We start from the raw sequence: 24,881 nt of genomic DNA on the forward strand, positions 1-24,881 counted from the left end.
CTGAGCCCCATCTCTCATTCTGCCTTCATTAAAAAAAATAAAATAAAAATCATCACTCAAATCCAATTGTTTTCTGCACAATACTGAAACGAATTTATCATCGGATCCCTCTCCAGCCACTGAAGGTGTTCCCCACCCTCTCCTGGTTTGAAATTCTAATTTTTAGCCTTAACTCAAGAAGTTTCAAACCCTAATTTGAAATCAGAAACCTACTTTAAAAAAATACTTGGAAACCCTAATAAAGAAAAACATAAAACTGTGTGGATTGAACAATTCATAGAACTGCTTTATTTCATATTCATTCTGATTGAGTCCAAAGACACGCACATTCTCACACGCACGCCCACACATATATACATATACAGCCATCTATTTATGCTCATGTATAAATAGATGAATATACACAGATATACATAAATACACATTTCTGATATACATTATTATTATTATTATTTTTAACCATGCTATGTCTGTAATGGACTCTTCCTACTGGATGACACGCACAACACACACACACAACACAGCTTGAACAAGTTGGAAGAATCCCTACTGGTTTTGCATGTACAGTAAAATCCACCCAACAGCTGCATGCAGCTCTTTCTCGGTACACAAGAACATGACTCAGCAAATTACACAGATTGCAATCGTCTCTCGGCCAAGCAGCAAAAATAAAACCAAAGAAAAATAACATTCTCCATTTCCGATGGAAAATATATCTTTATATCTTTTTATCTCTCTCTATATATAATCTTTTGTATTATGTACACATTCTCAGGAGCACAATGACAAGAAAAATAAAGAGCACTGCACGAGTGAAAGAAAATTGTCTAATAAGGCAATTTGAAATGAAGGGGGGGGGGGGGGGGGACTGTACAAAATATTGCTGCTATGCTTTCCATCTTTGATGACGGTAGATTGAATGCACATCGTGAGCAATAAATACACTGGCAATTGTGACACATAAAAAAAAAGAAAAAAAGACAAGCGACCATTTGAGAGGGTCTGTTAAAATACAGCCGAACACAATCTATTAATTTTTCTACTAGATATTTAGTGAAATAATCAGTTTCTAAGTCAAACTGTCAACATCATAAAATGTTTTTTTTCAATTTAAATAAGTCTCATTTGATATTATTAATGTTACAGTTTTAAGAAACATTTGAGTACTATCATACAAGTATCATTAAGTACTGCACTTTCTAATAAAAGTAAAACTAAAGTAAAATTAGTCAATTTTGAATACGCCTATCAGAATGTGGAATAATGAACAATAAATATTACAATTTTTGGCAATAATAATAATAATAATAATAATAAACCTACTAGAAACCCTTTTATCATGAAAAAAATAAAAATGATCAATCTGTCAAGCTCATTTGGGCAAATTCCACATTTGGTTGTGTGCAGTTACAGAAGCGGCTATTCTTACAAATGCATTTTTATATTCTTATTAAACAATATCACCTTATTTCCATAAAATAAGGGCGGTGTCTATTAGAGGCGTTGACTTAGATGCCAGGTGGTGACAATTTAGGAAAATATATCTACGAGTTAAAAAGTTGCACCAAAATAATCAAAGAACTGTCTGAAACGCGGAACATTTGAAATAAATAAAAATGTGCAGAGTAATACATACAGTATTTTCAATTCAAATATACCTTGAAATGAAAAGGATTGCTGCTTTTACCCACAGGTGTGTCACCCCTAAGTGCCCCACATCGCTTGGCAATATGCGTGTATGAGGCAGCCATATTGGAGAGGCACCTGTCCACCATTCATAAAATCATCTACAGTATCATGATGTGACTAAATAAAAGGCAAATGACACATCCTTTTACTTTACATATGTGACAATGGTAACCCACACCGACATGTCATGCTCCAACGTAGCCGCCTCGGGGCAAATGAAGACGAGCCTGTTCCATGTTTATGTGAAATAAGACGTATGAGTGTCACATCAAAAAACATAGAACACACGAGCATACTTGTACTATGTCACACGTAAACACAAGTATCACATGTAAATGGCAGGGACTTCTCTGCTACGCCAGTCTGTTGATTTCTCCACCCTCCCACTCGAGATAAAAAGATTGCACTTCAACCGTTGAGGAGGTTTTGGGCTCCGGCTGGACGATCCCCTTCATGCCTTTCAGTCACCAAACAGGGTTTACTGTAGGAGAAAGGACATACAGTAAATGAATGAAGAGTATTAAATGTATTAAAAATATATATATCAAAAGATACTACAGTGGATACGTTAGCATTATATCTGCTCTAATAAATATCACCAGACTACAGGGCAAAGTGTAAAATTCTTATGAACCTACTTTAGCAGTCGAGTTGTGGTGGATTATTGTTGATTTTAAACAGTATTTTGGCCATTAGTTCGTCACTGTTTCTAATGAGAATGACAACAATGCTAACAGAAAAACTGTTGGTATGCTAACGTTATGCAGCAAATTAGCAACTCGAGTAGGTGAATCACTTTGTTACATTATGTTAGCATACCAACAGTTAGCCTTTTAGCATTGTATCAGTTCTCATTAGAAATACTGTAATACTCAAATATAAGCCGAGATGTAAAATCCTCATAAGTCTACCTTATTGCTTTCGTTACTCAGGTTGTTATCTTGCTATGTCAGTTAGCCTTTTAGCTTTCTATCAGTTGTTGTCAGTCCTCATCCGAAAATTGTACTTGACTTCATGGCAGGATGTAAAATCATTATCAAACTCTTATGTGACGAGTGCTTTTGAAAATGGAATCAATCAGAAGAGCCACTAGTTGCCCATTCTTGCCTAGGCCAGAATGTGAGACGTCGCTTGCGCACAGCTGACTTAAAGATATAGGATGGGGTTGACAAAACTGTAAATTTCTTTCAGTGAAGCCAGAGAGTGGAAAACCATTTTCCTATTTGATGCCATTTCAGTAAATCATCTGAGGGCCAATCAGGGAAAAAAACAAAAAACAAAACAGTACAGCAGTGCAACAATGATTTATCCTGAGTTACGAGTTATTTGTTTTTTGTCTTGAGTTGTGAGCAAAAAAATAAAAAAATAAAAAAAATAAAAAATAAAAAAGTTCTACAAGTAACATGAACAAAGAGAAATACAAAATTGTGTATTTAGCAAACACAACATAACTCAGTCTGCTAGCTTAATGCTAAGACACAAAAACGCTACTGAAACTTCGAAGAACAGTCGATGGCTTGAGCGCGCTGTGAGCTGAGAAGTAAAGCGGTCACAGGGCGGCCATCTTGCGACAGGGCTGCACAGCACAGACTTTGAAATAACTGTACATTGCTCAACGCTGCCAAATTCTCAACCAATTTTCATTTTGTTGTCAGATATGACACAAACCATGTCACTTTTTTAAAAATTGATATTTAAAAATTCAGCCTAAATCACGTTAATAAGGTTTGTAAGGTTCTGTCGAGAATTCAGCGAGTGATTCTGGTTTTATACAGCACAATATTAGACTACTATTTTACTTATGTTAGTGTTTGATGGGGTTCTGGAACGAATTAATTCCATTTCCATTCATTGCAATAAAGAAAGATGATTTTGAAATAAGTGTGTCAGAGTCAATTCAACTCAACTGTATTATCTACAATGTGTTAAATGGTTTTGGGCTTATCACGAATGTTCCAGATGTTTTTTGTTTTAAGGATTGCATGACTGGTAGGGATCAAATGATGCGGCAGGCTGCCGGTTGCCCACCCCAGCAGGTGAAACAATTATTTTGCCTATTTAGATCATTTGAGCAGGCTGATGACAAGATGCGGCATGGTGCATGCTGCTTGCTGTTGAAGAGACACAGGGTGGCCGCTTGTGCGCTAAATAGTCACAACTCGGTGACCATTTGCACCTGGATGAATGCTACAATGCGCGGGGTGGGGAGGGTTCGATGGACCTGAGAAGCATTAGAACTGCTTTCAATAGAATGTGGAGGATTCCGGCGCTGTGAATTTTGTTTTGCTTCTCACTTACTGTCTCTCTTTCCCAATCCCCATCTGGCAGGGCCTTAGACTCTGAGCCATAGTGTAGCGGAGAGTACACCCAGGTCCTGTCCTCTGGAGGCTGCTGTTTTGTTTTTGTTTTACACGCCAAGCACAGCAGAGGGCGCCAGGGGGACAGAGGAGAGGGCCAGTGGCACAGAGATAAGCGGCGGCAGTGGCGGGCAGGCAGGAAGAAAGATGCGGGAGAAGAAAAGACAAGACAGGAAATGAAAGTTAGGGATGCAGGGAAATGTCGCCCAGACAGCTCGTGTTAATCCTTGAAGCCAGATGTTGCTCAGAAGCAGCGATTTATCACACAGTGTGTTGGCGTCAAATGTCTTGGAGGAGGTCGTGTGCGGGGTGAATGATGGAGGATGAAGAAGTGGAGGGGGAGACACAAGGCATGGCGAGTCCACTGATTGAAACGTCAATGCAAAAACACCACATGATGTTAGTTTGCTTACCTGGAAGCGAAAAGTCTAAAACGAATTCTCAGACAGCTCCATCCAAAATGGCAATTTCTGTATTGATTTCCCATTTCGTGCCAGGTGAGTAGTTTTACTTTATTTTAACCAAAGTCATGGAACCAATTGCACACCTCTGGGTTCTACGTAACTACAAGTTGACTGTCCAAAAAGAGGGACGCACGCCACCGATTCTAATCTATCACAGGGGCCAAGCTGCCATCTACGGCTCACTTACTAGCCAGCCGGACCGCCACTTGCCCCTCTGTCGGAGAGGTGAGACCACCCAAGTCCTTCCGTCGGGGAACTGACGACAACAACGGTGGAAGCGGAAGATGACAAATGGACAAAGATGTGAAAAGAAGAGAGACGGGAAAAGAGGTGAGATGACTCGGGCGGCATGTTGAGATGAGAATGGAAATGAGACGTCCCCTTCGGCAACACGCTTATGCAAAGAGATAATAGCTGTACCATGTAGTACATCAGGCACACTGGCACATTCTGAATGATCTGCCTTCACAAAATTAATAAGTCTCAGTTTTGATTGACTCTGTCAGAAATGTTTGAATTATAGAACTGTGCTACATGGTACTAAGAGATATTAAAGACAGATACACCAACACTAGAAACAACTCTCAGTAGGATGCAGTGCAAATTTGTCACAATCGCAACACACACTTCTACTTACTATTGCAAATTTCGTTTGTTTATACCATACATATGCTCATTTTTGAGTTTCAGGTGCCTGAACCTGTCCAACTTGTCTCAACCCCAAATTTTTACCTTGCACTCAAAAGCTGTGCCAATCACAAATCCAAAAGTGAAGCAACACTACCATCTTCTGGCATAGGTTTGTCATCACAATAATAGAACATGATTTTAAAGGGGGGAAGGGGCTCAATGAGCTATTTTTAGCAGTAAAAAGTTACTATTTTTTTCCAGAATGAATTTGATATCTTTATTACTTTTCATGCATAATTAATATCTTTCAAAACACCTTCTTCCACTTGCTGTTGACTGAAGATAACATTACCTGTGCTGAGGAAGGAGCTATTGACAAAATCATGGTTGGGCTCTGGGTGGAGGGGTGGAACCGTCGCTTGCCTTCGGTGCCGGTTGGCGTGGGTTCGCGTCCCCACCTGGGAGACCATGTTGGTTTGTGAGCATGTTTGTGTGAGTAAGTGTGTTGGGGGGGAAAAAAAAAAAAGACAAATCATGGTTTTCTGGGTTTGGTCAGCAAACTGAACCATGATTGGTCATTAACCTACTTTATCAGCACAGGTGGTGCCTTCTTCAGTTGATAGCAAGTGGAAAAAAATATAATGTAATAATTGTACATGAAAAATAATGAAAGTATCAAATTAATTCTGGGCAAAATATTAACATTTTACTGCTGAAAATGTCTCAATGAGTCAAGTCCCTTTAACACGCAAACTGGGAGAAACCTTTTCCACACCGACTAGTGTCGACTAGAAAAATGGACATGAATTTGATGGCATTGATGGCAGTAAACTGTTGGATTCCAATTGATATATTTTTTTGTATGTTTATATTCTATATTTATCGTTTTGAGTGTTTTATTTGCAATTTGAAATAAACTGTATAATATTCTGATTAATTGTAATGCACACGTAGATGTAATATATATTTGAATCTTATTCATATATTTTTTTAAAATAATATTTAATATATTAATATTTGGGGTTTCTGTCCATCTTTGTGCTCAGCATAAGACTAAAAAGAGCCAATAAGTGCGCAGCTGAAAAGCAGCAAGGAGATTGGCAATATGCTGTACTGCACTCAGAGTGCACACATACACACACAAACATTCATACCCGCCCGAGAGCGCCCCGGCCTGTCAACACCTCTGTGGGAGAGCATTACACAGCTTCAACACTTGATGTCATCTTTAAAGTGTACAGTAGTGTGTGGTCTTACAAAGTAGATATCCGTGACCGGCACGTCGTCCTCGTCATCCACTGAAGCCTGGCTGGTGCAGCCCGAGCCCGACGCGTGGCTGGCTGTTTCCACCACCAGTTTGGGACTGGACGGAGTGGCTCCGGATGCCTCGGCAGACGCGGGAGCGATAGTGGCCGGCGAGGAGGAGGAGGAGGAGGCTTCAGCGGCTGGAGAAGAGGTGGAAGGTGCGGCGGCCGCCTCCTGAGCGTCACTGCCGGTGTCAAAATCAAAGAAAGAACCACGTTGAGTCAGTGTGTTTTGCCAGCTGCCGTGTCGCCATGATCCTTTGTTGTTCCTAAACACGGATTAGAAACATCCGCACTGCTCTGCCAGCTCCACTGCCGGAGCTTTGTGCATCACAGTGTCAACAAGAGAGCTGATTGGCTGAAAGGATAAATGTAGTTGTAAGGTTGCCATGAAGATGTTTGTCTTTGCTCTCTTGGTCAGATTTAAATGGACTGGCCATAACATTAGGTACACCTTTTAAGGAGATCGTTACCGTTTTTTGAAGAAAGAGGCACATATTAGAAAAATCTCTCACGGCACAGCACCAAAATTGTATATAATGATCATCTCATCTCAGTGTGAAATCATTCAATGGAATAGAATAATTCTACCTTCTGCCATCTAGTGGAAGAGCAATGAATTGTTCTGATCAACAATTTCTGCGCCCTCCCCTCCTCGCTGTCATCACCTTAGATTAATTGTATTGTAGAGAGATGAGATTAGAGCATTTTTTGTTGTTCAGATTAAACAAAAATCAGGTTAAAATGTGCCAAAAATCAGGTCATGATGTCTTTATGGGAGCTGCCTCAGGCCTCCACTGCCCTACTTCTACTTGCTGGTTACCCCAAATTTGTCTCAAAATCTCCCGGCAGTGCTATTCGAGCCATCATATTTACGTTATATTGAGGTCAGACGTGAGCTATGTTGAGAAGGGGAAAGGAGCGTGTGCAACATGGTGTCATTACATGGTCCAATTGGTGCTTTGTCAACAGACTTTGCACAGAAATTGACATTTAATTTCCTATACAGTATATAAATCCACCCTTGGGGCATTAGGTTTCATTACGACAATGAAACAGAGCAGCTGCCGTACCTTGGTTCAGGAGAAGGCTGCGGAACAAAGATGGTGGGCTCACTGTCGTGTCGCTTCAATTCCACCTCCACTGTGATGGTTTGCTGGTCCTCCTCGCGCACACGCAGCTCCTCCTGGGTCCTGCACACATGAACACACATATATGTGTCTGCACGTATTCATACAACAAAAGTCTCATGTCAAAACGTGGTTTTGAAATTCCAATGCCACCATCTTACCTTCCATCGTGGCTGAGAGACTGGGTGTGCCTCCTGGGGACAAATGAAACAATGTCAAGCTAAAGCAGAAAGCCCACAAAACTTAAAGAAAAAAAAAATCAGAGAAGAGAGCCAACCAGCTATATGACTTTCAAACAGAACCCAGCATTATTGTCGCCCACTATGTACTTCGTCAAACGGTCAACAGTGCACGTCAGGAGCGCACGATGCTACCTGTAGCGAGGGTGCTCGGCGGTGTCACAGGGAGATCGCTCAGGGATGGACAGAGAGGTGGTGGAAGAGAGGGTGGTGGCGATGGACGCCGTGGTGGCCTCCTCAAACGACGGAGGCGTGCATGGGAGATCGGCTCGTCCTGGAAATTGTATAGAAAAAGATGAGCCTATAAAAAGAGCTCAATTAAAAAAATAAAAAATTAGACGTAAGGATGGATGTGTGCTTAATGACGTGTCCGCCAAGTCAAAACAATGACCTTCGTCTTCCAGCGTCGGGAAGCTGCGAGCGCCTCTCAGGTCGTAGATGTTCTCGTCTCTCTCGCAGGGCAGCTGGCTGGCAGACCAGGCCGCACCGGGACCGCCACACTTTGGTACCGTAAGCGACACGCGGCCCTTCTTGGATGGAGATGACTTCAAAGCTGTAAAATGCACATTGAAAAAAAGATGGAAACATGAAGATCCTCAATATGTGTGCTACTCTAACACTCTTATATCAACACTTATGTCTCAGGGGGCGGCCATTTTGCCACTTTCTGTCGACTGAAAATGACATCAGAGTTGCTCAGGTAACTACCAATCACGGCTCAGCTTGTGAACGTCACGACCCAACTCAGAAAACAGGTGAGCCTGATTGGTTGTTAACTGATCACTGAGAAACTGTGATGTAATTTTCAGTCAAGAGCAAGTAGCAAAATGGCCGCCCCCTGAAATGAGGAAAAACAGGTGTTTTTTTGCTGCTGAGTTCATATTCCACAAACGCAATATTAACCTGAATGCTGAGTTTACACTAGTGAGGGCACATGTTACTGTAAAGAACATTTTTGGGCTGACTTCCCTTTTAAATTAAAAATGCCAATACAGCTCCGCTTAATTTTGTTTTAATGTGCTTAGAGGAAACAGTGGTTATAATTACTTGTACTCCAAAGTTGTACTATTTTATTATTTGAGAATAAATTAGTTATAATGCTTTCCATTATGGTGTTTAAGACATTTGCCTGAACTGGCCCTAAACCTTTTTAATGAGGAACCATGTCCAAGTGTTATCATGATGGATGGGAATTTAAAACGCCATCTCCTACATGACCTTTTCGCTAGAAAGTGAAACAAAAAGGGCAGCTGAACTCTCTCACGTGACCTAAAGCAGCACCGAATAAGGCAGTTTGAAGACTATCTTGTTATTTCCTTCCCACGCGGCAGTGCTTTGACTATGTAAGGCAGCAGAATGGACTCACAGGAGCTCTTCCTGAAAACGGTGCTGCTCATGAACTTGAAGAACCTGTCGGCGTAGAATCCAGGCCGGTGGACCGAGACAGTGTCCTGTGGGTGAGACAGGGAGAGATTAATGAGATAGAAAAAAAAAAAAAGTACTTGCAGATTAATCAATCTATTAATTCCCCTCTTGTTCCATTTCAGTAATGTATGTCTCTAGGTCAAGCTACTAGACAGACAAAGCACAGACATAAACAGAGGCAGACACTTTTGATTCTTCAGCAGGCTGATGGGTGACACTGTTTGGTTCGCTTGAAGGGAGAACACCACCGAGGTTTGACCCTTACAAGCTTTTCTCATCACATTATGTACACCTGCATAACAATCCCAGATAAAAGCTGCATTAACACAGTCCCAATAAGTAGTAGACGCCCACCACCTATCTGACCCAACATTTTAACTCATTCACTCCCAGCCACTTTCACTGAAGCAACCCCCTTCGCTCCTGGCTGTCTTACTGAATTATGACTGCTTTCGCAAGGCCCACAGAGTGTTACGTTCTATTGCTATAAAAACACGAACCTAACACTACCTACCAAAATGAAAGATTAGAGTCTCTTCTTTCATCAAGATAAAAAAAAAAAGAAAAAAAAAGTATATTTATCAGTTCCCATTTTGCAGCAATCATCATTAGAATATAGCTAAGTTTCATCATTCGTCACAAATATGTTTAAAACAGTGGGGGAAAGAGCTTTTTGCAACATGGTTGCTGGCCTTTTTTTTTTTTTTTTTTTTTTTTTTTTTTTTGTAATAACTACCATTGCTTCAAGTATTCTCTTCAGTTCCGAGGCGCATAAAAGCCTTCTGTATGCTCTAGCAAAAAAACAAACAAAAAACATATAAAGACGTCTTTGGGAGGATAGCAATATTTAAAATAGAACGTATTTATACGTTTTTCGGAGCAAATGAGTTAATGAATTTAAAGAAAATTTGCTTAAAGATACAAAGTAGATGTTATGCCTACTATTTCTATATCAAGGAACACTTTTCTGATATTGGGTATCAAGTGTTGTGAACGTCAGACATCTTAAGCATAAAGTGTTGTCGATGCCTGCTCAGAGGTGAGTCACTGTTTGCTAAAGCGTTATTAAAAACTCACCCCGTCGTGCACTAAAGCCTTCCACGTGTGCTCCAGTTTCTTGATTAACCTGAGCAGACAAAGAAAGGCAACACAATAAAGCTGACGGCGGCGCACGTGTGTACAAAGCAAAGAGAACGATTCCTGTGCTGCTTACCTGTACGACTGTAAAATGTCAATGATGCCAATATAAAGCAGAAGTCGTTCTCCTTTGCCATTGACGGCAGGGATGCCACCCATCCTAAAGGACGAGTACAAAGACGTCAGATCACTACAGTAAGGTACCTCACAATCCTCACCATTTTGGCTCCACCACAATAGGATTTGAAATGGAATGAACACGTTGCGATTTAACTGCAGACACTCAGCATTAATTGGAGGATATTTACAACCAAAACACCTCCTAATTTTTAAGATTGTGGCATTGTGAATTTGGGATTTACTGTATAGTAGCTGTAAACTGTAATCATCAACATTATACAATGAAAATTGACAGGAAATGCAAAATGTAGGTTTTGCACCACAACGCCATAATTCTCATTGGCCCCACTCACGTGTCTTCGGTGTCAATGGACCCCCCGCAGGCGGCCCCGCCCTGGATGGACTCCATGGCTGTGGAATAGAGGGCCTTCTGCTGGGCCAGGGGCCGTTTCTCGTCGCTGCTGCCTTGGGAGCCTTCCATCTGCCGCTCCCTCTCCGCCTGGTCCATATTGTGAACGCCCAGCAGGAGGCTGTAGTCCATGATCTTGAAGCTTTCCAGCACCTGAACAAATGGAATGACAGGCTCGGGATGAATGAAAAGTGCGGGGAGTAAAGCTTTTATCCAGAGTGCAAAATGGTGTCGGCGCCAGAGGGAATCAAACCTGTTAATGTCAGTCATGGAAAGCGTTAGCATGCATACATACTACATTCATTAACAATGTTCTATTCATAGTAATGTGAAGCCATCATTTAGACACACAACAATTGAAAGGGAAGTCAACCTTAAACATTTTTTGACAATAATGTAATAATAATAATAATCATAATGTTATATGTGACCTCACTAATCTAAACATCACATTTTGATTAATATTACATTTGTGGAACATGAGTTATGCAGCAAAATCTAGCCCTTTTTATCCATCTCAGGGGGCGGCCATTTTGCCACATGCTGTTGACTGAAGATGACATCACAGTTGCTCAGGGCTCAGGCAACAACCAATCACAGCTCACCTGTTTTCTGAAGCTGAGCTGTGATTGGCTGTTACCTTGAGCACCGGTGATGTCATTTTCACTTGCCAGCAAGTGGAAAAATGGCCGCCTTCTATTATTGATAAAAACTACTGGATTTTACTGCTTAACTTATATGGCTGCACAGTGCAATGAGTATTAATTAAGACTAATTAATTACAATTTAATTTGTAATTTTGTATTTTATTTTAATTTTTTAAAGCTAACGTATTGGCATTTAAAATTAGCATTAGCTTTAAAACAGCACTTATCTGAAAGTCGATCTGTCCATTTTCTACTCTGCTAATTCTTTCAGAGAGGGAGCTGGATTCTAATATTGGAAATATAATTGTACTGATTAAATGTGTTCCACAATAGTTTTCCTTATAATATTTTAGTTCAATTTCTGCCTGTATGATTATTATTGCACTTTTTCGAAGTCAAAGATTATTTTAGAAGCTCACTGCATGTGTAAAAGTCTCACAAGATGGTTGTAATTGCACCACTTGTGCCCCCTTTTGGATGACAGCAATACAAAGCACTCCGATGTGTTTTATTTCCCTTCCCTCGCCAACTTACCAAACAATCCCTCTGCAGCGTCTTGACCAGCGCGTTGTACGTGTCCTGGTCTAGCATGAGTCCGTCCTGCAGGTCCTGCATGAAGTCCAGGTCCTTGAACGTGGGCCGGGCCTTCTCGCGTTCCTTCTTGGACGCTCGCCTCTTGTAGGTGGAGCCCTTCAGGTCGTACTTGAGATGCATGCGCACGACGCGGGGCAGCACGTTGTTCATCACCACCACGCGGATGTTCTTGCCGCCCGACTGGACGCAGTAGAGGCCGAAGAACTTGGGCAGCAGGGTGCGAGGGTTCTGGTTCAAGTTCTGGAGGGAGAAAAGAAAATTGTGCATCTATTCATTTATTATTTCTACAGAGCCATGTCAGAAAACAAACTTGGATCCAATATTTGGAATCACCATAGTTGGCGTCATGTGGATGACTGAGCAGATGTGTTGCTTTTGTTGAGCCAAGATTAGCACTAAGCCATTATTTTTGGTGTATTTATATCTGTAAAACAGATATGCTTTAAAACCAGTGTTAATTTTGACAAGAACTTTTAATTTTGTTTCAGTTCTAGTCTTTAAAGTTATAGTCATAATTTAGGGATCTGATTTTAGTTTTAATCTAAACTTTAGTGGACGAAAAAAAGAGCAAATTTAGTCGACTTAATTGACTGTTTAGTATATGTTTTCCTTCAGCATACATTTCAAGTTTTATACAGAACATTATAACACACCTAATTGTAACTGGAGTTAAACACGCAAGACACATTTAATTCAATGGTGCCTTTATTAATTGTTTCCATGAAACATGTTGTACTGACAATAATATAACTGAGTTTTCACCTAAAAAAAAAAGTGCATAATTGCTTGAGATTAATTTTACAGCTGCACAATGAACGTAAACACGTTTAAACATTAAATAAAGTGAACACTGAACAGTTTCTGAGTGTTTTTTTTCTCCAACCCGCGTTTCATTGATTCTTATTGGATTGTGTGAATTTTTGTCACTGTTGTTTTCATTTTAGTCATTGAAGAAACTGTCAGTCAATTTTAGTTACCATCTGAAAAAAATTTTCACGACGAAAATTTCTCATCTACGAAATTATCAATGGTTAAAAGATGTCCTGCATAGGTAATACACATTGCTAGTTTTCTGTGATGAATAAGGATAAATGTGGCAGTGGAAGTGGTGGGGAAAAGGGAAAAAAAAAATAAAAAATGTACAGCTACATAATACCAGCCAGCCAGAAAGAGCATGTTGTGCCCTCAGCAGCGACAGAGGGCCCGAAGAGAAGTCTGGCAACACGACACGTGAGAAGAGTTGCGAGCTGGGCGCGGGATGCGAATGCGGATTAACGCGTGCGACAGATAAAAAGGAAAATAAGCTGCGCTGAGAGTGAGAACGGCCGAAAGCGCGATAAGACGCGTGCGTGAGGATGGATGGAGCGTATCACACAGTAGACAGAAAGAGGCGGTTACGTCACCGTGATCCGCATGCAGCCCAAAGACAGCCTGCTCAATCGGCCCTCGACCGTCACGTCAGTCAGCTGCGACAGACGTGTGGTGATGACTGCATGTAGCAACGCTTACTAATTTGCTTCTTGTGTCCCTCAGTGTGAGTCTTGACCTTGGCGTAGGCTTTTATCTTTTTTAGCAGACCTGCACCTCAAGGGCTGAAGCAAGCGTCACGAGTGATGTCAGGAAGAGAACTGCCCTGACCTACAATCTGATTGTAAAGACTCATCTTTCTTTCATGCTTAGCAGAATTATTATGTTAGCATTAAAAATATCATTTTTTGTATTTTTTTTGGTATTTGTTTTACTTAATTAATTTAAACTTCATTCATTTAAATTACAATATCACATTTATTACACATGAATCAAGTCATAAAATTTTCTTTACAATAATGTGTTGACTGTCAACTTTAAACACGGCATTCTGATTAATATCGCGTTTGTGGAATATGAGCTAAGCAGCAAAATCCAGTCGCTTTTATTCATCTCAGGGGGCGGCCATTTTGTCACTTGTCAACTGGAAATGACATCACAGGTGCTCAAGAAACGACCAATGACTGCTCACCTTTAATACCTGAGCAACTGTGATGTCATTTTCAGTCTATAAGTGAGCCCCTGAGATGGATAAAAATGGATGGATTTTGCTGCTTAACTCATATTCCACAAACATTTGGGTTGACTTCCCCTTTAAGCACTAAATTTTTACCTAGACAATACATACATGTGCATATATATCTTATTTTAGTCGGTTGGTCTTTTTTTTTTTTTTTTTTTAATATACATACATATTAAGTAAATAAAGTCTACTGCCCAAATAAATAAAGCAGCGTTTTTGTGCCCCTAAATTGCAGCCTTTCCGATTTGAAAATTGCATTGTCAATTTAAATTTGATGTATTGTTCAGCACTAATCAACATTTACATTATTACTGAGTGGGAACCGATTCCACATATTAAATAAATAAATAAATAAATAAAAAAATACACTAAATTAATAAAAAAAAATTAAAAAAATAAATAAAAATGAAAAAACGCGCACACTGCATTTTCCCCTACCATGTAGTAGCCTGGCAGCAGCTTCTGTAAGAACTCCGCCTCCTTGTGCATGACCGTCTTGATGATGAACTCGTCGTCCTTGGTGAGATAGAAGACCGAGCCGCTCGCGCCGGGATTGGACAGCTCGATCAGCGGCTCGTTACAGAGGGAGTACTGCAAAGGACATTACAATCATCCAGCTGCTGGAATCCATCTCAAGTAATTTCGAGTCATCTTACCAAATAGTCGTCAGGCCTGATGCCGAAGAGTTCTCGGAAGTAGCGGAAGGCCACAGGAGCGTACGTTTTGAAGCGGAAGTCTGGGAAGTGATGGGCCGGCGTGAGATTGCTCCCTTCGCTGCACCCCGCACAAATAACACAGTGTTTTGAAAATATGGATACAAAAGTCAAATTCATGTTTTACACTCAATGCATGATGCGAGACCTGGGGAAGAAGATGCTCTCCACCACGTAGAAATCTTGCATCAACACATCCCTCTCGGGCTTGGAGCTCAGGTTGCCCACCGTGTAGCCGATGCCGAGCTGGATGGCTCCTTTCAGGGCAGAGGATGTGGTCTACAGAAGTCATACATGTCAAAATATTATTTAATTACAGTACTGTATGTCATTGCCTGTCATATTTTTGAAAACCCATTTTTCTGATACACTTTGCCCTTTTGTTTCTAGAAAATGCCAAACCTTTATTTTGCAGCGTAGACAGGCAAAACAATATTTTTTTTAATACAGAAATTGATCATAATGTAGTCAGGCTTCTTGATTGGACAAAATATGCTTGAATGTGTTTTCATGTGAACATATATATTTGTTTAAAATACAGTTTGTGTATGGACATTAATGTAGATCTTTTTTTTTACATACCGTAATATACTGTACAATTTTCTAAATATCTATCCACATTCCACATGTGGATTTAGCCCAACCTTTTTGTAAGTGGTTTCTCCGGAAGCATCCACCCCTCTGTGGCCGATTTTCTTCCCCTGACCGGGAAGGCCTGAGGAGGACGGCATCTGACAAGCAAGCGAGACTGCTGATGAGTAAACGTGCCAATCTGTTTGTTACATTTCATTACCTACATATTAAAAAAGACCAGCATGCTTTTTATGACATCAACAAAGCCCCTCTGAGTTGAGCAGGTGCTCACTTTGAGGCAAAAATTCCTAAAAAAAAATAAATGATGATTTTGATTGGGATTTTACTTATTTTTATGTACCGTACATATTTTGTGATGCTACCACAGAAGGAATGGTAGTGATGGCTAACAGGAAAAGCTAATAACCGCACGGATGCAAAGGATGTGACTGCTCAGTACAATATAAGCATTACAATTAAATAATTACATACGCTAATGAATTTAGAATGCAAAACATAATGACTGACAGCTAGCATGAAGATTCTAAATTACCTCTGTGATGAAAGCTTTCCTTGCGGCATCTGTAAGCAAGACAGAGAATCGTCAGCTATCATACTCCAGCCCTGTAGGTGGCGCAATGAGAAATACAAAGTGGAGGCTGGCTTACACAAATGTGATTTTTTTTTTTTTCCCTCACCACTATATGATGTATCCAAAGCCCCTTTTGACCACGATGCTAGTTTAATGCTGTTTTGACACCGTAAGTAACTAAAGTAAACTATAAGTAATCAAACAAGCCATCAAAATGCAAGCCACCACCAAGTGGGGATACGGGTAGGAGATAAGACAAATTCAGACAAGAGACAAATGCTTTGATAGGTGCTACAGTTTTTGTTAGCAACAGAGGCTCATCAGCTAACCATATAAAGATGAAACAATCATGTTTGGTTCATTGAAGGTGTGAATGTGAGTGGGAATCATTAATTGCCTAAATGTGCCTTATGATTGGCTGGCAAGGAATTCATGTGTACACACTAACCCTGAGGAGGAAATGCAGGATAGAAAAATGGCTAGAGAGACTATTTGAGTGAATCAAATGATGTGACTAATGTGACGCATGGATGTGTAAGCACAGCAGCAGCTTTAGTGTGCAGCCTCTCTCTTGTCTGCCTCTCGTGGACCGCTCATGTGACCAGGCAACAGCAGAGCCTGTTTTCCACCCCTCCTCCTCCTCATGCTCTCCTTCGCTTCCCCACTGCCACACACGGTCACACAGGAATGAACACGGCCAGGCACGCACGCACGTGCAAAGGCAGCCGTGCTCAAATGTGATGAAATGGAAGAATAGAGGGAATGTTGTGAGATTGAAAATATCAACAGGGTGGGCTGCGTTTTCCTTTTTGTGCTGATGTTTTTTTTTCTTCCGCATTTGTGTTTCCATGTGAGAGCTGCTTGACAGTCTATGTTATGAATCTGACTGCGGTTGTGCCACCATGTTTATGCATGCGAAGGTAATCGAGTGCGTGAGAGTAAAGCGGGTACACACGTAGCAACAATCGGGCCAAATTTGAGCATTTTCCCCTGCCTTCAGCAAGCTGGCAAAGACTCTATTGTTGGATGACTTGAAAAGATTATCCTAAGCGATTAGCGACTTTTGTAATATGTGATTTTATTCCCACAATATAAACCTGGTGAATATTTACAAAGGCAAATCCTTGTGTGTATTGTGTCTCAGGAGCCATTTAGCACAATAAAAAGCTATTTACCAGATAAGGTAAAAGTTCAGGGTGTCCCCCGCCTACTGCCCAGAGCCAGCTGAGATAGGCGCCAGCACCCCCCGTGACCCTTGTGAGGAATAAGCGGTCAAGAAAATGGATGGATGGATGGATGGATAATAATAATGCTAATAATAAATTACATTTATTTTTATTATTATGATGATGATGCTTATTATTATTATTATTAAAAGCTTATGTGCTATATCCCACATTTTTTAAAGAATACACATGAGCCAGGATTCAACATGTGAGACAACGAACTGACTGATGTGCTTGTATAGTGAACAACAACTTTCAGCCCGCTCATTCGCGTGCGAAAATGGAGCATAAACACTATAATACACCACAAGAACGGATCAATAGCAGATCGACCCTGAGGACGAGCGAAGGATGGAGCTGTCACTGAGGTGATTGTTAATTATCTTGTCTGAGTGATGGAGCTCTGGCTGTCGATTTGCCTTCAGTTTTCTTGCCAGGACAAAACAATCGGGTCAAAGTGCTCCGAGCCTCCAGGATGCACGCATCCATTAGGAGCAGAACAACAAGGCAAATTACTTACTCGGAAGTACGAGAAGGTTACTGACCAAACTGGAAACTGAATCTTCATTCTTCTGCTTGCACATTTTCTGCATTTTCAATATGAAATAAAGTCCTCTTTTTAAATACATGGATGGAAATTAAAACTGTTTTTTAATTTCGGATTCATTGATTAATCGACAAAAATAATTGACTGATAAATCGATTATTAAAATAACAGTTATTTGCAGTCGTGGATATTTCAGCTACCAACTTGGGTTAATTCCTGATTGTGATTCTTGTATGTGCAGCGGGTCAAAGCTGTGTTGTCCTCTACTGTCAGAGCAGATCACACCCCTTGTGTGTGTATACATTTGTGTGCGTGCGTGTGCATGTGTGTGTGAGAGAGCGAGAAAAAGTGTGCAGAGATTGCTGTGGTCGGCCTTATGGCGACGGGGACGCAAGCAGGCCTAATAAAGAACTTGCCATCTGCAGCTGGTAGGGAGGAATAAAAATCTAGACTATGTATTATAGATTAAGATTTTTCCCAACTTTGAAGTACTCAATCTTTTAAACCTAATTCAGCCTGAATTATACATATCAAATATGAATTATATTTGTGCATTTTTTTTTTTTTTAACTCAAGCAAGGCCAGTATTAGAGTTGTTCCAATCCAATCACATGGTTGGAAATCGGGGCAGATCACGTCAATTTCTGCTGATCTGTATCACCTGAAAGAGTTTGGCAGAATTGTTCATCTTAATAATTAAAAAACAAACAGTAAAAAAAGTGAAAAAAATATCCTATTAAGATCACTTAAAATGCAATTTTGACCCTACATTTATGAATGAACTATAGTTGTTGGTGTGCATGACTGTGCCATGCCACCAGGAAGCTTGGGGACGTCTTGGACCGTGTGCGTAGGGGACAGACTGTCAGAGATGGGAGGCTTCACCCTTTCCTCTAAGGAAAGAGCTAAATTCAGCTCAGTCCTCGCAGCACAAAGGACACACAGGCAGAGCGCCGCCTCTTGTGCAATTTCACGTTTTTTTTGTTTTTTTTTTCCATTCGCAAGCTTTACTGACCTTCCAAAATTGAGGAAAGCTGTCAGCTCAAGAGAGAAATTTCCTTTTACAGACATCAGAGACGAGTGTGGCTCGATGGAGGCGCACTGGACTTAACAGTGAGTTACTGCTGAGAGCGACAGTGAGTCAGGCGGGTGTAAGCTGCTCACACTACAAAGCCCCTCAAACCTGCACAGAAACGTGCTACGAAACCTGACATTCCAAAACAGTGTGGGAAATTACCTGATTTCACGCAATCAGGGTTTTCCCTGTTTATAAAATTGAGAAGTGGCCACCTCCACCTTATTTGCTCACCCAATCCAGCCTAAGTGACTGATAATTAATGAATTACTTTTGTTATTAAAACATTAATTCTTATATGTTGCCTGTAAAAAATGATAGTGAGTCTGTTGAATTTACAAAATACATGCACGTCATGGTGCATTGCCAGGATAAGGGATGTTCGATACCATTTTTTTTCTGACCGATACGCAACTCTTGAGTAGTCTCCGCTACTGATACCAAATTCCGATACCACTAGTAAATACCGATACCAATACCTGGTATCAGTAGTTACCTTCATAGTCAGGATGATACCATCTCTGCCTCAATTTGAGCCTTAATGGCCTAAAAGACGATTGATTTACAATAAATAATTTATTGTTGTACATCTACGTTTAACATTTGTGCATAAATGCAGTCAAGATCATCATTATGCTAATGATGCTATATATTCTTTTGGTGTCATTTGCGTGGCAGTGTACATTTTTCTAATTTGAAATATGCACTTTGGCTCAATACAGTTTGGGAAACACTGACCTAAAAAATAACAACAACAACAACACTTGCTTGTACATGTTAACTGAGTAAAGAACACAGGTTCAAGTACCTAATATTTTTTTTAATCGAGTATCGATTTTTTGAGTAATCAGATAAAAATTAATTGTGCAATATTAAACACATTGACATGCACATGTGAAGTGCAGGTAATATTATTATTATTATTTATTATTATTATTATTATTATTATTATTATCATCAGCATCTTTGAGTTGCCATCCTCTCGTTCCATGCCATAATACTGAGTATGTACGGCTTTAAAAAGGTGTGGCCTGGTCTGGTGAGTGACGTGGGTGTCAGTTAACGAAAATGTAGAGTAGGGTGCCTGCATTCTGTGTGTTGAGTTCCTAAGTGCTTATTATGTTTGTTCTATTACCATTTGTTCAATCATATATTTATAAACAAAACAAACAAAAAGAACATTCTTCTTATGAGTGTAAACAGGCAGAAAGTTTGAGACTGAATAAAGCAGCGCAATCAAACAGCACATGAAGCAAAACTCGTGTCTGTACCTGACTACGACATACCAGGAAGCCAAGTGCACTTTAAAGGCACCACTCCAGCACACAATCCTTGTTTTCTTTTCACCATGTGAACGGGCAACTATCACATGTCGAAACAAAACAAGGCAGCAACTACTGAGAACGGATGCTAATCGTCACAAGCTAAATCAAAGACATGTCCGTTAAGTCAGTATTATAAGCTGTTAAATTCCATGTCCTGACTCCACTCCCATCACTAATGACTTTCGAGCTGCCATTTAGTGTAAAGACAACCTTGGCAGTAGTGGACTGAGGCTGGATGACTCGAGTAATCAATGGAATAATCGATTGGATAATCGATTCTAAAAAGATTCATTTGTGACATCCCTACTTTGCATTCCATTTCAAATGCGATCACTTGAAGCCAAAATCATGACGTCAAGAAAACTGCGTCACCCTCCACATTCTTTCATGACGTCAAACAAAGCTCCAAATGTGACTTATACAATCGGGCAGAGTTAGGGAGGGATGGAGGAAGAGTGAGCATGCAATAGCAAAAGGACACATCAGGACAGAGCAGATGGAACTGCCGATTTGTGCTTCTGTCAGCAATTCTGAAAGGCCTCCCCACCCTACAGTGCAAGGGGGAAAAAAAGCAAAAAAAAAAGCAAAGGAGCAAGTATTTAACCAAACACTTCATTACCTCCTCTCAGAAATAATGTTTGACGATGTGAGCAGGGTTATGCACACAATAAGACCTCAACAAACCAACATGATTTAATTCCTTCCGGGATCTATAAACGCAAAGATGGTTCAGTAGTTATGGTACTCATTTCAGTGTAGTTCAATTCTTAAGGGCAATGTTGTTGTTTTCGTCCACTGGACAAAATGTTAATGGCTACAATACACACGTGGACGAAATTTTTGGTACCTGTGTTTATGAAACAAATGAATAGGTAAAAAAATAAAAAATAACCAGTTTATTAAATCAGACACTGATTTTTAATAGAGGCTTAACAGGATAATAAATAATAATAATAATGATAATAATAATAAAGAAAGAAAATTATCTATCACAGAGTTAAAAAATTGCAATGTCATTTCCCCCAATAATGTACAGCCCTACTTAAAAAAAAAAAAAAAAGTTATTAATTGCGGCCACATCAATGCTAATATTGTTAGCTAGTCTATGGAGTTTCACATTGTGTGTTAGCATTAAGCTAGCGACATAAATAAAACATAGTTAATGTGTTTTGGTATACACAACACGTAATTAGTCTTTTTTTTTTCCCAGCGAAGAGAGAATTCTCTTAATTTGCTAACAGTTTCAGCCAGGGCTGGACTGGCCATCTGGCATACAGGGCAGATGCCCAGTGGGCTGATGACTTATGGTGCCTATGTGGTGCTAAACAATTATTATTTTCCTCCATTTTACCCCAAGAGACCAACCAACAATTTAATGGGAGCAGCCAACTAATCAATTTAAAAAATAGAGAGCAAACTGAATCAATCAATTTCAGTGGCGGAGCTAGATGGTAGCCAAGGGTGGTCAGAAATCGGGCTTGGCCAACAGGCCTAAGTCAAAATGCCAGTCCAGCCCTGGTATCAGCAGTCACTTCGTCAAAGCTGTCACGAAGGCTGGTGCGACAGCTGAAACTCTCAGGAAGGTATGAGAAGACTGGGAAAAAAACTTCAAAATACCACTGTATAGTACAAATTCAATTTTTACCAAATGGCATGTAGCTGCATAATGTAATGGGCCGGCTAATAATAACGAGCATGGAAAAACTATTTGACTTTTCTCTCATAATCTTCTTGTTGGACATCTGTAAAAGATGAGTAGTTTTACTATATTTTAGTTTTATCATTTACCAGTGGTTAGCTTGTTTTTAAACACTAAAATGTGAAAATGTTATCTAGCTCTGATGAAAGCTCGCAGCTGTTCCAAACACGCACATACCCATGTAAACAGCGAGTTCTCGCATTGGGGGCAGCTGAGCTCAACGCCGCAGCCTACAATTACATTGCACAAGATGTGACATTAAGCGAGCTCAATGGAGCTCTCCGGGCCTCTGCAGCTGACATTTAAACTCAATTCTACTAAGCACACTCCTGTCAGTGGATGATAACTGAGATCATCGCTCAACTGCTCCTGTGTTGAACCCTTGCAGCTGGAATTTGACCAAGAATACGGTATGTAGGAAAATATGTTCAAAATCATAATCAATTTTCATAACGGGGATGACAATATTTTCGATAATTCTGTATAAATGGCACCAACATTTGCACAAACGACACAGACACGGAATGGGGAACCCAAGACGATCTGCGTTATTTTGTGTCTTACGCAAAGATAAAGGAGAATTGGTGCATCAGAAGTGACGACCAATATAAGATTTTGCATGCAGAAAAGTAGGTTTAAGTGAAGGTAGGATGTATGAAATTGAAAAAAAAAAAAGGTGTTTATGGAAGGAAAGCAGGAAGGACAAAAGACAGAAATGTAGGTTTACGTGAAGGAAGGTTGCTTGAATAAAAAGCTGGTGTGATGGATGGAAAAACAATCTAAGAGCACATATAAGGTGTGATGAAAAAAATAAGGAGTGAATGAGGAAAAGAAGGCAGGAAGAAAGGAAACAGAAGGATGTAAGAAAGAAATGAAAGAAAGGGATGAACAGCTGAAAAGAAGACATTTTTCTTTGTAATGAAAGGATTAAAGAAGGATAATAAATAAAAATCAGGTCTGAGGGAAGAAAAGAAGGCAAAAAAGTAGGTTTACGCAAAGTAAGGCAGGATGTAACATGCATGAATAACAACAGGTGTGATTGTGAAGGAAGGCATGATGGAGATCAGGAAGGGAGGACAGAAAGTAGAAAGAGAAGAAGGAAGGCAGAAAAGTAGGTGGAAGAAGAATGGCAGTAATGACGCAAAAACAAAAAAACAGGTGAGATGGAGAAGGAAGGCAGGACGGAAGGTAGGAAGGAAGGAAGGAAGGAAGGAAGGAAGGAGGGAGGAAAACATGAAAGTAAAACAACCGTATATAATAAAATGATACATTTTTTAATGTGTATTCCTACTTTTGGCTCAACCTGCACACTGCAGTATGTCTCTTTGATAGAAGGTGCTCATAAATGACCTGTCTTTCCACCCCTTTAAGTTCTACATGCTCATTTATGCGAACCCACCTTCTCAAATAATCTTAAATATCGATTTTTACATGTGCTTTATTGCGCCTCCAACGTAATGTGCCGTTATGTGCTCCAAATGAGAAGAATCCAATTCCAAACGCTTGCTTCACCTGCTCTCATCCACTCGGCTAAGCTAGCATCTGCTAGCACAGCTAAGCGGCTAAAGATGAGTCGGGACTTTCTGCTTAAATTCCTCACAGAATCAGATTAAAAATAAAAAGGCGAATAAATGTTTACGAGACACACAGAAAAACACAAATGGAATACATGAAAAACATGTAGAGGTCCAACCTACCCATGTCTCCGGCGTCCAGTCCGTAGCTAACCCCGACCACCGTGTCAGCATCATCGGATGATGCGGCCCCGGATAGAGGACTCCCGTCCCTGGCCTCCGACAGCCCGACCGCTCCCTCGGCTTCCATTCAGCCTCCGGGAAGTGCTGGTCCAAGCGGCGGTAGTGGGGGATAAAACAGGTAAGCGACGACGCGTACCGTCAAAAACCCGCAAAAAAAAAAAAAAAAAAAAGGAATGGCAAGTCTTAAATGTTGCAGATAATCACTAGGGGAGACATGTTATGTTTTCCAGGGACGGTGGCTTCATTTGGTCGAACGACGACGGTTCGGTGGGTACCGTCTCCCCGGCTCGACTGCACTGCTGCTCGGTCAGGCTGCGGCGGCTCAACCAACGCGGAGCGGCTCAGTGGTCTTGGGCTCGGTAACGCCCCCTGGCGGCGGCGGAAGAAATCGGCTTTGTTGAACTAAGGCCACTGGTGGAAATAAGGAAGTAAAGTACTAATACTTTGTTTACTGAACGTGAAAATGAATGCGGAGATTTGTTTCCAAATACAGTACACATATTTGTACATAATTGATAAAATATGCATTCGTGAAAGAAAAAAACAAAAACAAAACATTATGGTGACGTACCTGGGCGTCGACTTGAGTGGACCGCAGACACCCGGTTTGGCATATTTGCATTTTTTTTTTTTTATTATTATTAAAAAAATAAATAAAATACTTTCAATAGTTTTGTATTTTTGGATCATTAAAAAAATATTTAAAAAAAAATATATATATATATAGGGTAACCTCCCCGCCAAAAATCAGTGGTGGTGGTGGTGTGGATTTACACATTCAAATTAAGCGGACTCACAACATTTGATTTGTTTTCCACGAGTTCAAGCCTTATCTTAATATGACTGGCAATTTTTTTAAACATTAAAATTTGGTAGGGTAGTGAACGCTTTTCTCTGTAGGCAAGGCAAGGCAATTTTATTTCTATAGCGCATTTCATACATAAGGCAACTCAATGTGCTTTTTTCCTCTTTAGTGAGTCAAATTTACCAAATAAGATTTTAAATTTTCAGGGGCTTAAAGTATTTTTTAATCAGGTAGATGGCTCTGTACTTGAGTATTTTGTTTTTATGACAACTTTTATCTATCTATTCTGTTCTCTCCTTTGTACCAAAAAAAAAAAAAAAGAAGCTTGTTACTGTTTTACCCTCTGTGAATGACAACACAGAAAAGACAGAGCG

The 24,881-nt window shown here is 40.3% G+C and overlaps 1 protein-coding gene across 5 annotated transcripts; it reads right to left on the bottom strand.

Moving 5' to 3' along the window:
- Positions 1–261: 261 nt before the first annotated feature.
- Positions 262–24,054, bottom strand: pip5k1ca (phosphatidylinositol-4-phosphate 5-kinase, type I, gamma a). 5 transcript variants are annotated; one of them, XM_077534431.1, is made up of 19 exons: positions 23,643–24,054; positions 16,035–16,063; positions 15,553–15,639; positions 15,057–15,187; positions 14,852–14,969; positions 14,634–14,786; positions 12,086–12,385; positions 10,849–11,057; positions 10,452–10,535; positions 10,316–10,364; positions 9,180–9,264; positions 8,205–8,366; positions 7,949–8,087; positions 7,736–7,768; positions 7,518–7,637; positions 6,398–6,629; positions 4,698–4,766; positions 3,988–4,080; positions 262–2,170 (listed from the first exon to the last, which is right to left on the bottom strand). In XM_077534431.1, exons 1-19 carry the CDS (start codon positions 23,767–23,769, stop codon positions 2,168–2,170), a joined length of 2,223 nt encoding a protein of 740 aa, XP_077390557.1. In that variant the 5' UTR covers positions 23,770–24,054; the 3' UTR covers positions 262–2,167. The 5 variants fall into 5 exon arrangements, with proteins under 5 accessions (XP_077390557.1, XP_077390558.1, XP_077390559.1 ...); XM_077534432.1 differs by lacking the exon at positions 4,698–4,766 and having other exon boundaries at positions 23,643–24,053; XM_077534433.1 differs by lacking the exon at positions 3,988–4,080 and having other exon boundaries at positions 23,643–24,053.
- Between the last annotated feature and the right edge of the window lie 827 nt (positions 24,055–24,881).

Source organism: Festucalex cinctus, chromosome 10 (assembly GCF_051991245.1).
Source record: "Festucalex cinctus isolate MCC-2025b chromosome 10, RoL_Fcin_1.0, whole genome shotgun sequence".
Lineage (NCBI taxonomy): Eukaryota > Metazoa > Chordata > Actinopteri > Syngnathiformes > Syngnathidae > Festucalex > Festucalex cinctus.